This window comes from Prionailurus bengalensis, chromosome B4 (assembly GCF_016509475.1).
Source record: "Prionailurus bengalensis isolate Pbe53 chromosome B4, Fcat_Pben_1.1_paternal_pri, whole genome shotgun sequence".
NCBI lineage: Eukaryota > Metazoa > Chordata > Mammalia > Carnivora > Felidae > Prionailurus > Prionailurus bengalensis.
Genome location: NC_057358.1, coordinates 43,868,024 through 43,882,023, shown reverse-complemented (window position 1 = coordinate 43,882,023; position 14,000 = coordinate 43,868,024). Strand labels below are relative to the sequence as shown.

The 14,000-nt window shown below is 39.2% G+C and overlaps 1 protein-coding gene across 1 annotated transcript; it reads left to right on the top strand.

Moving 5' to 3' along the window:
• The first annotated feature begins 233 nt into the window (after positions 1-233).
• Positions 234-8,396, top strand: CD69 (CD69 molecule). Its single transcript, XM_043562258.1, has 5 exons — positions 234-507; positions 4,608-4,730; positions 6,508-6,707; positions 7,050-7,153; positions 8,183-8,396. Exons 1-5 carry the CDS (start codon positions 444-446, stop codon positions 8,289-8,291), a joined length of 600 nt encoding a protein of 199 aa, XP_043418193.1. The 5' UTR covers positions 234-443; the 3' UTR covers positions 8,292-8,396.
• Positions 8,397-14,000: the final 5,604 nt, after the last annotated feature.

Genomic DNA, 14,000 nt, shown 5'->3' with positions numbered 1-14,000 from the left:
GGGGAAATATTACTCTCCAAATTATTTCCACCTCAAAGATAAGAAGCCTTAACCGTTCGCTCTTTACTTAATTACACCGTCTCCTAAACTATCTGTGTTTTTTACAGACTTGAAGAAGGATGTCTCAGATGCTGGACAAATCCCGCTTGTCGCTTCATGCTACACCTACAGTTGTGAGAAAGCACATTTCAGACAGCAGGGAAAACCCGCAGCTCACCACCACAACACGGTGTGAATTGTCTGGGCCGCTGGAGCATAAATTAAAGAGAACTGATGTAGTCGAGCGGTTATAGGTGGCAAGAGGAAGGGGGCGGAGACAATATAACTGAATATAAACGCTGAGATACCTCACAGACTCAGAGACAGGACAAGAGGTCTAGCAAAGACTTTTGCTGTAGTTGGCTTGGCCTGGGATCAGCCAGGGAATCTTGACTAGAGCAAAGATGAATTCTGAAGATTGTTCCATAACAGAGAACAGCTCCTTGCATCCGGAGAGAGGACAACAAAGTAAGTCAGACCTTATTTGTTATATCCTTGTAACAAAACTCCTTTTCCCTCTCTGTCCCTCACGCACACATACATCTATCTGTCTGTCTATCTATCATCTATCTATCTATCATCTATCATCTAGCTAGCTAGCTCATATATTACAGTACTTTAAAAAACGAGCCTTTGTCTTTAGAAAAACTTGGTTACATTTTGCTTCAGTCCAGGAAAAGGACAATATGGGAACAAGTAATTATTTCTCTATCTACCTGAAACACGAGAGGAGACCACAACGTTGGATTTCAGAAGGCCTTGAAAGATCTGTCCCTTTGTTTCAGTGTACGCCGTATCAGTTCTGCAGATTTACCTGGAAAGCTCACTGGCCCAGTGCATTCCCCATCCTCTTTCCATATCCATCTGTAGACACTTCAGGAAGCACAGCCTCTCTTTACAAAACTTTTCTTGGCCTTCCACGTGAACAATTACATTCTTCGTTGTCTTCACCTGTGTCTTTGTAGGCTTGCTGTTTGCTTCGTTGTAGTCTCGTGACAGCATCCTCCAGTTGCTGGCAATGAAGGTTTCCAACCTTTGAGAGGATAGACGGACGCATTTACCGGGCCCGGTGGTAGTTTCTTAGGAGAAGGTCACGAAAAGTTCTTGAAAGGGCAATCTTCTGCTTCTGCACCCTTCATAGAACTCTTCCTCTATTTCATCATTCTGCTTCACCCTCTAATCACTGGCTTCAGATTCGACATGAGTCACACATGGTTCTTCCTTTCTTCTGTTTTTCATCGAAATACATCAAAATGTGATTATCTTAGCTATTTACTTTTTCCCCTCTTCTCTTTGCCTATTCTGTCCACAGACTTTTCTTCTCTTTCCTGTTACCAGAATGCTCCCATTTTCTTTTTCTTATAATGTGTTTCTGTGAGGCTTGTTTGTTTTTTTTTTAATTTAGCCTTCTTCCTCTCCAGTTAATGAGGTGCCCCCCAAACTTACTTTTAAGCAAAGTTACCTGGTAATAAAGGGGTGCGTTATAACATGAACAGCAGAGCTGAACGGTCTGGAGAGTGGGATTGTTTTCTGAGCCTGTGTCTGCTAAACTGGTTTATGTTAGGAAGACACCAATCGCTTCTGATAAACCCATCTTTTACTAAGTACACACAATCAAGTGTGCATAAGAAGTGCAAGCCGCAAAGATTCCTGGTAGCTAGGTAACCATAATGTTATGGCCCAGTTGAGCTGCTGAAAAGAAATAACGTATATAATAATAAAATCACCCAGTAAGTAGAGATCATAGTTGAACAACAAAGGACCTAATTCAGGAATCTGCAACTTTTCCCGAGTTCTCCAATTTTCTGAGTGTTTAGTTTATGCTGCCCTTGTAGTTGCTTTATTACTATAAGCCATCATTGGGCATCACCTTTGGATGACTTGGTATTTAATTGTGGATTTAGCTTCAATTTCTTCGTTAATGAACAGGGCCCATAATCAGAGCGGAAGTATCCTGTAAGGGGAGTGTTTTGTTGCCTAGGTGATAAATCAAACAGTGAGTAACAATAGCCCTCACTAATGGAGAAACATACAGTCTGAGAATCACCTCCACCGTTTGCCTGTGGATAAGCCAATAGACTGAGCCAGGCTGGCTCTGAGTCCGGGAGCTACACGGATGAGTTAGTGTTTGCTGAGGAACCACAACTCTTGCTGCATTGAGTCTAAACAGCATGATTGACTCTCACATGGGGAGAAGTGAAACTAGACAGACAGTTCTGAACTTGCTACCCTATCTACCAAGGGCTGCTTCCGGTGATAGTTGTATGCTGGTTAAAAAAAAAAAAAAAAAAAAAGGAAGATTTGCTTTGAGAAGCTGAAAGAAATAGAGCTAGAGAGGAGTGAAGTAAAACCTTCTCTTGCAAAACCCCAATGCAGACCTATGCTGGAAGAGAACAATCCCCAGAAGCAAAAGCTGATGTTGATAACCAGTGAACAATGAAAGAAAACACACCTCTGTGCTCAGTTTCACTTCGGAGAAATGTTTTTTAGGAAAAGAAATACAAGAATCTCAAGATATGTCCTCTTTTAGTATGCTTTTAATTATGGAAATCATAGCATATAGAAAAACATGATATGTTTGCATTCGATGCTATTTTGTATGGTAATTTCTAGTATCATTCAAGTGGCCATTTTGCGTTTCAGTTTTTGCGAACCTAACAGGGAGCTATGTATCTCTTGTGAGGCCAAATTTTAGAAACCCTGAGGGGTCATCCTAGCAAAAATCAAATTCAATCACTGGTCACAAAATCTTCTCTCCGTTCTTGATTATTTATATTCTAAAGCAGATATTCTTGTAGTTTTTTTTAAACTAAGAATCATCATTCACATCATGTTCATATTCCACAAAATTATTTCTTATTGGTGAAATCAAATCAAATTTTTGCTTCGTTTCAGCATTATACAGAAGGTACATGAAAAACATCAACTTCTACCTAACATTTGCTGTATAATATTGTTATGTTTCCTCTGCTAACTTCTCTTGAAAAATTCAAATATTTTGCTCTTCACTCAAATATCATTTTAATTGAGGCATAATTTACATGCCACAGACGCACAAATCAAAAGTATGCCATTTAATGAGTTCCATAACAACTCCAATCAGGATTTGAAATTTCACCCTAGAAAGTTCCCCTGTGTTTCTTTCCAGCCAAATTACTTTTCCTACACACATAAAAGCAATTCCTTTTCTGATTTCTGTTACCATAGTTTAATTCAACTTCTTTTTTTTGAGTATAGGTAACACATAATGTTACATTATCTTCAGGTGTACAACATAGTAATTCTACACCCCCTTATGTTATGCTATGCTCACCATAAGGTAGGACTCTCTGTCACACCATGCTCTTTCTTACACTGCCACGGATTATATTTCCTATGCTGTGCCTTTCATTTCCCGTGAATTATCCATTCCATCGCTGGAAGCCTGTATCTCCCACTCTCCTTCACCCACTTTGCCCATACCCCCATTCTCCTCCCCTCTGGCAATCTGCATTTGGTTCTCTGTATTTATGGGTCCGATTCTGCTTTCCGTTTGTTCCTTCACTTGCTTTGTTTTTTAGACTCCACCTATAAGTGAAATCATATGGTGTTTGTCTTTCTTGGTCTGACTTCGTTCAGCTATCCTTGAGTGTCATATAAACGGAAATCTATAGTTTATAGCCTTGAATGTCATATAAATGGAAATCTATAGTATATAGTTGTAGCTGCATTTTTCTCGCTCGACATTTTTTGAGACCAATGCATTTTGTTGCATTGATGAGGTTTTTTGTTTGTTTGTTTTTGTGGGTTTTTTTTTTTGTTTTTGTGTTTTTTTTTCTGCTAGGGAGAATTCAGATATGCCATACCTTGTTTATCCAAATTCCTGTTGATGGATATGTGGATTCTTTCTAAGGTTTGGCTGTTAAGGATAAAGCTGCTATGAGCCTTCTTGTTTTGTACAAGTCAAATGCTGAATCAGAGGATAGGTATATATTTCATTGTATGAAAAACAGTTTTCCAAATTATCTTTTCATTTTACTCCCCCATCAGTAATATATGAAAACTTCCATTGCTTCACGTATGTACTGACTTCACCAAAAGTACCACCTGTCTGGTTTTTTTTTTTAATTTTCAGTCATGGTGGTTGTAGATATTTATATATCAATTCAATACTTTTTATTCATCATCCATATTTATTGCATTTAAGTCAACTTTCTTAAACAGGAACTACAGAGAGGTTAAGGGATTATGCTGAGGATGTCCTTTTTATATGTCTCCCAGGGTAATCAGATATTTAATAAATGTTCTTGTGATTCAAACAATATAATTATCATAAACTTAGAATTTTTGTAGCTACTAAGTGCACATATTAGGCAGATATTTTATGATCTCATCATTATCCCTGGATCGGTTCATCTCTAGCCAAAAATAAACTGTCCAAAGTCACTCAAAATTGGGGGAAACTAACTTATAAATTTCATCTAAGAAGATAAGGAGGTATTGAAATGCAAATGCCTCAGGAGAATATCAAATGTCCCTTTCTTACTTCTACAGTTGACCTGAATTCATCATGAACTTTCTCCCTGCAGGTACCACCGCCGGCCCTCAGTTTGCAACACAGCATGAAGGGTCCCTTCAAGTTCCTATCCCATGTGCTGTATTGAATGTGGTCTTTATCACTTGTTTAATCATTGCTCTCATCGCTTTATCAGGTGGGTCTGTACTTCACGAATTCATTCTGCTGTTAGCATCCCTGTCCAGCTGAAATCAACAGGGATTCCTGGCACTAATTAATCTGAAATTCTGATTAATTTAGAATCACCCCCATCTTTTTTTAAAAGCATCATTTTTGTTTTATTTGTTTGCTTTTGCCTGGAACTTAATCTAAAAGCCTTTGGTTTAATCTTAACAGTGAAGCCTTTAGGCAAGGGGAGGGTCAGGAATTGTTAGTTGCCATTGTACAGAAAGTGAAATGTGTAACATGCCCAACTCTAGCTCCAGAACCCTCACAGAGGAGGATATGGTCTCACATGAAGGAAAAAAAAGGGGGGGGGGGGGCTCTCATACTTTGGAATCTAGAAATGGTCTTTCTCTCTCTCTTTTTTAGAATCACCCCCATTTTTTATACATGGCTGATTTCTTTGAACATCCCAAATATAATTCCATATTCTTTAGATAATCAATGCAACGCTTTCTCAATTGCCTAGAACATCTTTAGAAGTATTAAAGGTGTCTATGACTTAAAAATTATTGTGGGATAGGGGAAGGGAAGGAAAAAAAACAAGTTAAAAATTATTGTGGGAGAAGATTACACTTGAGCAGATTTTTATTTATTTTTTTTATTTATTTATTTTTAAAAAAAAATTTTTTTTTTTTCCATCTTTGGGACAGAGAGAGACAGAGCATGAACGGGGGAGGGGCAGAGAGAGGGAGACACAGAATCGGAAACAGGCTCCAGGCTCCGAGCCATCAGCCCAGAGCCCGACGCGGGGCTCGAACTCACGGACCGCGAGATCGTGACCTGGCTGAAGTCGGACGCCCAACCGACTGCGCCACCCAGGCGCCCCTTGAGCAGATTTTTAAATCTGAAGTGAAAGGGACTGACTTAGAGTCTAACTAAATCGACATTTAGTTAGGGGGAAAATGTGGGCTTCACATTCATTTTTGATAGAAAAAAATAATACCTCAGCCATAGATTAATCAGGAATTGGCCAGTCTTTTGTTTTTTTATCTCAAGGGCCACAGAAGGGTGCTTATGCATAATTAAAAATATATATATATATATCTAGAAGCTCCCAAAGAATTAACTGGGATACGGTATTCAAAACATAGCAATACCAAGACATATTTGCCTTTTACAAACATGAAATCTTACAATTTTATGAAACGTCCCCAGCCATAGTTCTTTCTGTATTCTGAATTATTTCCCTACAAATTATTCTCTCCATCTCCCAATTTAGTGTTTCGTTGGCTGCATTGGAATTTATAATGCCCTTTACCCTTTTTAGTCCAAAGACTACTGGCAGGATTTTTCTATTTTTTTTTTTTTAAAGTTTTTTTTTTTTTTCAACGTTTTATTTATTTTTGGGACAGAGAGAGACAGAGCATGAACGGGGGAGGGGCAGAGAGAGAGGGAGACACAGAATCGGAAACAGGCTCCAGGCTCTGAGCCATCAGCCCAGAGCCCGACGCGGGGCTCGAACTCACGGACTGCGAGATCGTGACCTGGCTGAAGTCGGACGCTCAACCAACTGCGCCACCCAGGCGCCCCAGGATTTTTCTATTTTCCTACCCCTTTCGGAGATTATGGCCCAAGGGACACCCTCTTATTTCTTGCATCCTGACAGTGGTAGTTAGGCACAACAGGAAATTAGATAAAGTGAGGACCTGCCTTTCTTGCTCTTCTCAGAATTCACTTCTTGCCTCTCATCCTTGTCATTGTCAGCTAGTTTCTTTTATTACTAAAACAAACCATTTTCCTGTTCACAGTTGGCGAATACAACTGTCCAGGACAATGTTCACACCCAGTGCCATCAAATAGCCCTGTTTCTTCATGCTCAGATGATTGGCTTGCATACCGGAGGAAATGCTACTTTCTTTCCACTGTAACAAAGGACTGGAAGTCAGCACAAAACTTTTGCTCTGAACACAGGGCTACTCTTGCCTTCGTTGATTCTGAAGAGGACATGGTAAGATTCAAAAACAATTTCCTAAATATTTGCTATTTTTCGATAGAGATAATCTGTGATTTCTTTGAAGACATTGTACCTATCTCCCTTGTAGGGAAATTTAGTTACAGAAAAGCATGAGATCAGTCTGAGGTCATAATCAGGGTTCCGTTTAACCTTGTAAATTTGATTCGATTATTTAGCTTCCCATGGCCAAAAGTTCAAACGAGCTGGTCCCAAACAGAGCTAATAAGTGAGCAGCTTAGCCATCATGCCTTGAATTGCAGCTTTTGAGAAATGGAATTTATTACATACTTACCAGAGGGGTGGTTTAACATGTGCCTTCTTTGTGCTTTCTTCAAGATCTTTTTAAAACGATATGTGGGTAGAGCCGAACATTGGATTGGGCTGAAAAATGAAGATGGTCGGACATGGAAATGGTCAGATGGCAAAGTCTTCAATAACAGGTAAGTTTGAAGATGTCTCTTCATCCTCCCCAGAATGGCAGCTCAGGGAAGCCATTTTCCTTTCAAATCACTGTTGTATACAAAGGTTGGGCCCTTTATGAGCAGAGTTTTACCAGTCTGTTTTGCACGTTTATCTCTTTCAAATTCTTCAAAGAATGGTTTTAATATTGCCATTTTTCTCTTTTTATCTACTTGGAAATCATACAATAAATGCTTCTAGTGTGTTTATCTCAGCAAATTTCAGTGTGAGTAACAGACTCAGAAGTGTTCCAGAAATAATTACAATGCTGCAAAAAGAAAAAAATCCAACATTTCCAATCTCGTATATATATTTTCCTGATAAGCTGGAGTTTTTCTTTTTTCCTTTTTTTTTTTTTTTTTAGAAAAGAATTCCCTTTTACCCTCTCCCAATTCTCATCACCACAGAGATAAAGAACAATATTTCTAATCACGAATTAGAAGCCTCTGTGAGCCTAAGAGAAAACTTGCCTCAGAATGAAAGATATTGCCTAATTTTACTACCTGTAATTAATGTACATTTTAAAGTTTAAAGGACATTTTATATGTTTAGTGGTAATCTTTTCATCTGAAAACTCAGAATGAAATAAATCCCTAGCTATCTAAATAGTTTTATGATAATTACCGATAAGGAGAATAAATTTAAATCTCTAGAAAAGGAATTCTTAATATGTGTCCTATGGGACTATACATGCAAATGGGCTTTAGGGGCCATAAACCTAACTCAGAAGCAACCAAGGATCACTCCTCTGGTCGTATGCCAACCAAAGGAATGGAACTCTTAACTCTCTGCTCTGTTTCTACCCTCCACATCGTCTTCCTTCCAGACCCTATCTACTGTCTTTACAAGTTAGTTTATGGTCAACTTGACCAGCTGACATGCTTCGTGAGGTCCTACCAAGCGAAAAAAAAAAAAAAAAATCACAGACCACCCTCACAAAGTTCATTCTCCTGTAACTGAATGGAAATAATGAACTGAAAATAATGCTGGCTTTCTTTATTGTTTGCCAGGTTCAACCTTACGGGATCTGAGAACTGTGCATTTCTGAATAGCACAGGGGTCATCAGCACAGAATGTGAAAAGAATTTACACTGGATATGTAGTAAGCCCTTCAAATAATGAGGAAACATATTTGCTTCTAGACTATGGTGACCTGGAACTCGAGGAAATTTGTGTTGATGGATGCTGCTTTATGGTCAGAAATTTTCCATAAAGACTTTGGGGGGGGGGAAAAAACCTTCGTATTATTTTGGAAACCTTCTTCCAGATGAGACTATGGAAAAAAGGAAAAGGAATTCCAGGTTACCCAGCCATGAGCTGAAAAAGGCACAGGTTGCCTGATCATTCATTACGTGCAAAAATGAGAATGACTTTAAGCCTTATGGATGCACTTTATATTTTAAAATTCAGAAATAGTAAAATGACTAGGCTTAGAGTTATTATTTATTGTTGAATGACTGCCGAAACTGAGTGTGCTCCTCATATTTGCACTATTTGAAGATGTTAACTGGTGGTATTAAAAACCAAATGTCAACATAAGAAATTTAAAAAAAAATTTTTTTTTCAACGCTTATTTATTTTGGGGACAGAGAGAGACAGAGCATGAACGGGGGAGGGGCAGAGAGAGAGGGAGACACAGAATCGGAAACAGGCTCCAGGCTCTGAGCCATCAGCCCAGAGCCCGACGCGGGGCTCGAACTCACGGAGCGCGAGATCGTGACCTGGCTGAAGTCGGACGCTTAACCGACTGCGCCACCCAGGCGCCCCGTCAACCTAAGAAATTTTAACCGGTAGTGCAGACATTTAGTCTAAATGCATTTTTTGAAAAAAAATCAAAGAACATTTCTAAGTGGACAAATGCTTATGAAACTAAGCTTCATAATATTTTTCTCTTTATAGAGAAGTTTGCCAAGTTACTTTGTCATTTTCCTGCCAAAAGAGTGGGATAATCATGTATTTATATGGTTTGTTGGTTTTTATTTTTGTTTTCTTTTTTTTAGTTCTACGTAACTCATCTTTTCCAATGGTACCTACTTCATTGTCTTAAAAATCTTACATGTAGCATTTTACAGAGACACAGACAAACGCAAAGACTATAACGGATATTTGTGAAGCAGATGAAAGTGTTGGAAAATGTGCAATATGTGATGTGGTAAATTTCTATCGGGAAAAAGTCTGTATTCTTCAAACCTGGAATAGTCAAGTCTTATCTGACTATAAATTTGTACCTTTCCTAATCAATTCTCCCATGTGCAATGCTTCATATGAAGTATTTTCTGAGTGCAATAGTGTTTCTTTGTCTTTTGTATTCACTGCCATTATAAGCTGATTTTGTGTAAGTTAAAATAAAGGTAGAATCCACAAAACGGTTTCTAAGAAGTGTTCGTTCCTTCAAAATGCACTAATATATGTCATAGTATCAGAAAACAGAACACTAGAACATTTTTTAAACTTATCTACAGTAAAAACTTAGCTTTATAGCACGGTTTGTACTTTTGGTTTTTGGAATTTTTTTTAACATTTATTTTTAAGACAGAGAGAGACACAGCGTGAGCCGGGGAGGGGTAGAGAGAGAGGGAGACACAGAATCCGAAACAGGCTCCAGGCTCTGAGTTGTCAGCACAGAGCCCGACGTGGGCTCGAACTCACAGAGCGCGAGATCATGACCTGAGCTGGAGTCAGATGCTCAACCGACTAAGCCACCCACGCGCCCCCAGTTTGTACTTTTTGAATTGTTTTTATATGTGCTTCCAAAAGGGCTCTATTTATTTTTCTGTAGAGCAGATGTGCAGTGAACATTCAAATTGACTTGAGAGGAATGTAGGTCATTTAAATTTTTGACTCTCTTATTTTCTTCCTTTCTGTTATAATTCATCACCCTCATACTAAAGAGACATAGAGAAATTAGGAGACATCTAGAGTTATTTTGCAAGGGCCTATTTATAAAGCTCATCTTCTCTCAGGCCCCGTGCTGACAGTTCAGAGCCTGGAGACTGCTTCTGATTCTGTGTCTCCCTCTCTCTCTCTGCCCCTCCTCTGCTCATGCTCTGTCTCTCTCTCTCTCTCTCTCAAAAATAAACATTAAAAAAAATTTTTTAAATAAATAAAGCTCATCTTCTCTCCAATAAAAGTATAATTGGCCCTCATAACTGATGCTCTGTATTTTAGTCATTTACACAAAATAATCCATAAAGTAGAAACAAGGCGCTATGTTAATCTCTATGAGATACTCGAGTCAGGAAAAATTCTGTTGTTACCTTCAAAATTGTTTGATGAATGCGTTTCACAATATGCTTCTCCGAAAGCTGCGGTGTATTTCATCATATTCTTCTCTGAAGGCTTCTCTGAATGCCATTCTGATATCTCTAAACTGTTATCACTAGAACGCCATATTGAAAAGAAATGTGGGTTCCAGACACTGCCTATAGTGATAAAAAAAAAATAGAGGTTCCTTAATTTCAGTGTCCTTCAGTTCCCACAGCTGCAAAATAAAACAAATGGCTTTCAAACTCTAATATCCTATCGTTAATAATAACAAAGCACTCTTGAGTCACTTTAGAAAACAATGTCTTGGGTCCCCTGGGTGGCTCAGTCGGTTAATCGTCGGACTTCAGCTCAGGTCACGATCTCACGGTTCGTGAGTTCGAGCCCCCCTGTCGGGCTCTGGGCTGATGGCTCAGAGCCTGGAGCCTGCTTCTGATTCTGTGTCTCCCTCTCTCTCTGCCCCTCCCCCGTTCATGCTCTGTCTCTCTCTGTCTCAAAAAAGTTAAAAAAAAAAAGTTAAAAAAAAAGTTAAGTTAAAAAAAGAAAAAAAAAGAAAACAATGTCTTGTGATTTACGTGTTATGAAATGTGTTGGCGGAAAGTGTAGCTAAAGGCCAAAGCACAGGACAAGTATTGACTGTTTCGCCTCCGCCCTGCACCGTCACCAGTTGTCCAGCTGTTTTAGTTAGCACTAGTCAGAAACTTACGATGGGTAGAAATTAGTTAATACATGGAAATGAACTTAGAAGAGTCCCTGCCTCAAAGTGAACCCCCAGGATGTATTAACTTTGAATGATGATTGTTATAAACGGGAACCCTATGTCATTAAAGGTCCAGTATTGACATAGAGCAGCATTTCTACATAATATGTTTATTTCTATAGCATTTTTTTTAATTTTTAATGTTTATTTATTTATTTATTTATTTATTTTTGAGACGGAGAGAGACAGAGCACGAGCAGGGGAGGGGCAGAGAGAGAGGGAGACACAGAATCAGAAGCGGGCTCCAGGCTCCGAGCTGTCAACACAGACCCCAACTTGGGGCTTGAACTCAAGGACCGCGAGGTCATGACCTGAGCTGATATATATACTCGATTTGCTCCCGTGTTCGAGCTTTTACGTAATCTTTAAAATGTTGAATTTGCAGGCTATATTCACCTTGGATAATTATGTTAATGCCTGCTGAAGGTACCTACCAATTATGTATTTTTTATTTGGCGTTTGCAACACCATTTCAATTCCCTCCTCTGGAAAGAGGAATAACAGTTCACCTACTTATTTCACATAAATATAGGGACTCAATAAAATGACAACTACTTTTAAAATGATAGAATGCCATTGAAATGCTGGATCCTAGTCAGTATTGAACTGATTCAACATTTTTATAATTCTAATACAGAACTGATCTTTCTAAGCTTGCTCTCAGTTTTCACAAATTTGACTAGATTTTAACACATGAAAATCTCTGCCAATAAAATTCTAGAGAAAATGTTGGAATATATATGATTGGAAAGAGTGCTGATGATCATACACATTGGTATAGTTTAACCTTTGGAATGCAGTTTTTAAAACACTTATCAAAAACCCTAAAAAGATTCCATGTTTCGGGGCGCCTGGGTGGCACAGTCGGTTAAGCGTCCGACTTCAGCCAGGTCACAATCTCGCGGTCCGGGAGTTCGAGCCCCGCGTCGGGCTCTGGGCTGATGGCTCGGAGCCTGGAGCCTGTTTCCGATTCTGTGTCTCCCTCTCTCTCTGCCCCTCCCCCGTTCATGCTCTGTCTCTCTCTGTCCCAAAAATAAATAAACGTTGAAAGATTCCATGTTTCTTTTGATGTGACCATTTTGGGGGAGAAGAGAGAAGACTCTAAAGGAATAATCTCTGATGTTCAAGGTATAACCACAAAAAATTTATCAAAGAGCTATTTTTAATAATGATAAATTAGAAACCACTTAATGGTCCAAAATTAAAGATTTAGTTAAGTAAATATGATTCTACTACATGATGAAATAATATGACAACAATGAAAAATAATAATAAAAAAAATGTTTAGGTATAATGGGGAATGTGCAAAGAATTATTGTTAAGCCAAGTAAAATATATATCCAGTAAGATTTTATCCTGTTAAATATTAAATAGAAATACACACATTTTGTGTTTCTATATCTTAGAGAAAACTACAAAGGTGAAGACAATGGTTTTCCCTGAGTAATAGGAGTACAGATAACATTTGTTTTCTTCTTTATGTTTCTTCATAGTTTCAAGATATTCTATGAGAAATTTATGTGACCAATTACCAATATTAAAAATGAATTTGGGGGCACCTGAGTGGCTCAGTCGGTTAAGCATCCAACTTCGGCTCAAGTCATGATCTCACCGTTCACGAGTTCAAGCCCCATGTTGAACTCTGTGCTGACTGCTCGGAGCCTGGAGCCTGCTTCGTATTCTGTGCCTCCCTCGCTCTCTGCCCTTTCTCTCCTTGGGCTCTGCCTTTCTCTCCTTCTCTCTCTCTCTCTGTCAAAAATAAATAAACATTAAAAAAATGTAATAATGAGTTTGTTTGCGGTGCCTGGATGGCTTCGTTGGCTGAGCATCCGGCTCAGGTCATAATTTCGTGGTTCCTGAGTTTGAGCCTTGCATCAGGCTCCTGTTGTCGGCGCAGAGCCCCCTTTGGGTCCGCTCCCCCCACCCTGTCTCTGTCCCTCCTCCTCCTCCCTCTCTCTCAAAAATAAATATTTTTAAAAAATGAGTTTGCTTTGAAACAGTCCCATAAATACAGAGAATAAACTAATAGTTGCCAGAGGGGATGGGAATGAGAGGATGAGGAAAATGGGTGAAGGAGCGTGGGAGATACAGGCTTCCAGTTATGGAATGGATAAGTCTGGGCATGAAAGGCAAAGAAAGCACAGGGACTATAGTCAATGATACTACAATAGCCCTGTATGGTGACAGATGGTAGCTACACTTGTGACGACCCTAGCATAATGGATCGACTTGTGAAATAACCCTGAGGTACACCTGAAACTAATGCAACCCTGTGTCAACTATACTTTTTTTAGTATTAATTTTTGAGAAAGAGAGAAAGAGGGGGAGAGAGAGAAACAAGTCGGGGAGGGGCAGAGAGAGAGAGGGAAACAGAAACTCCCAAGCAGACTCTGTGCTGTCAGTGCTGAGCCTGACGTGGGGCTCGAACCCACGAACCGGGAGATCATGACCTGAGCTTAAGTTGGACGCTCAACTGGCTGAACCACCCAGGCATCCCTCAACTATACTTCAATAAAGAAAAAAAAAATAATAATAAGGTTGCTTCAAGAATCTCCTCTATCCTAATTTAACTCAAGTTCCCCCACTCTTATGGGCACGGCATGGTGCAGTGGCACCTAGTGGCGGGGCAAAGTCACTGCACTTTTGTTTTGTTGGGTTGTTTCTTGGCTCGGAAGATGTATTTAACGGGAGAGAAACTGCAGGTTTGTTTTTCTTTTTAAACGCAGTTTAAACACAGTTTAAGTGTCGTGGGTAGTATAATCAGCTTTACGTATTTCATTATAAAGACACTGCATCTAGTTTCT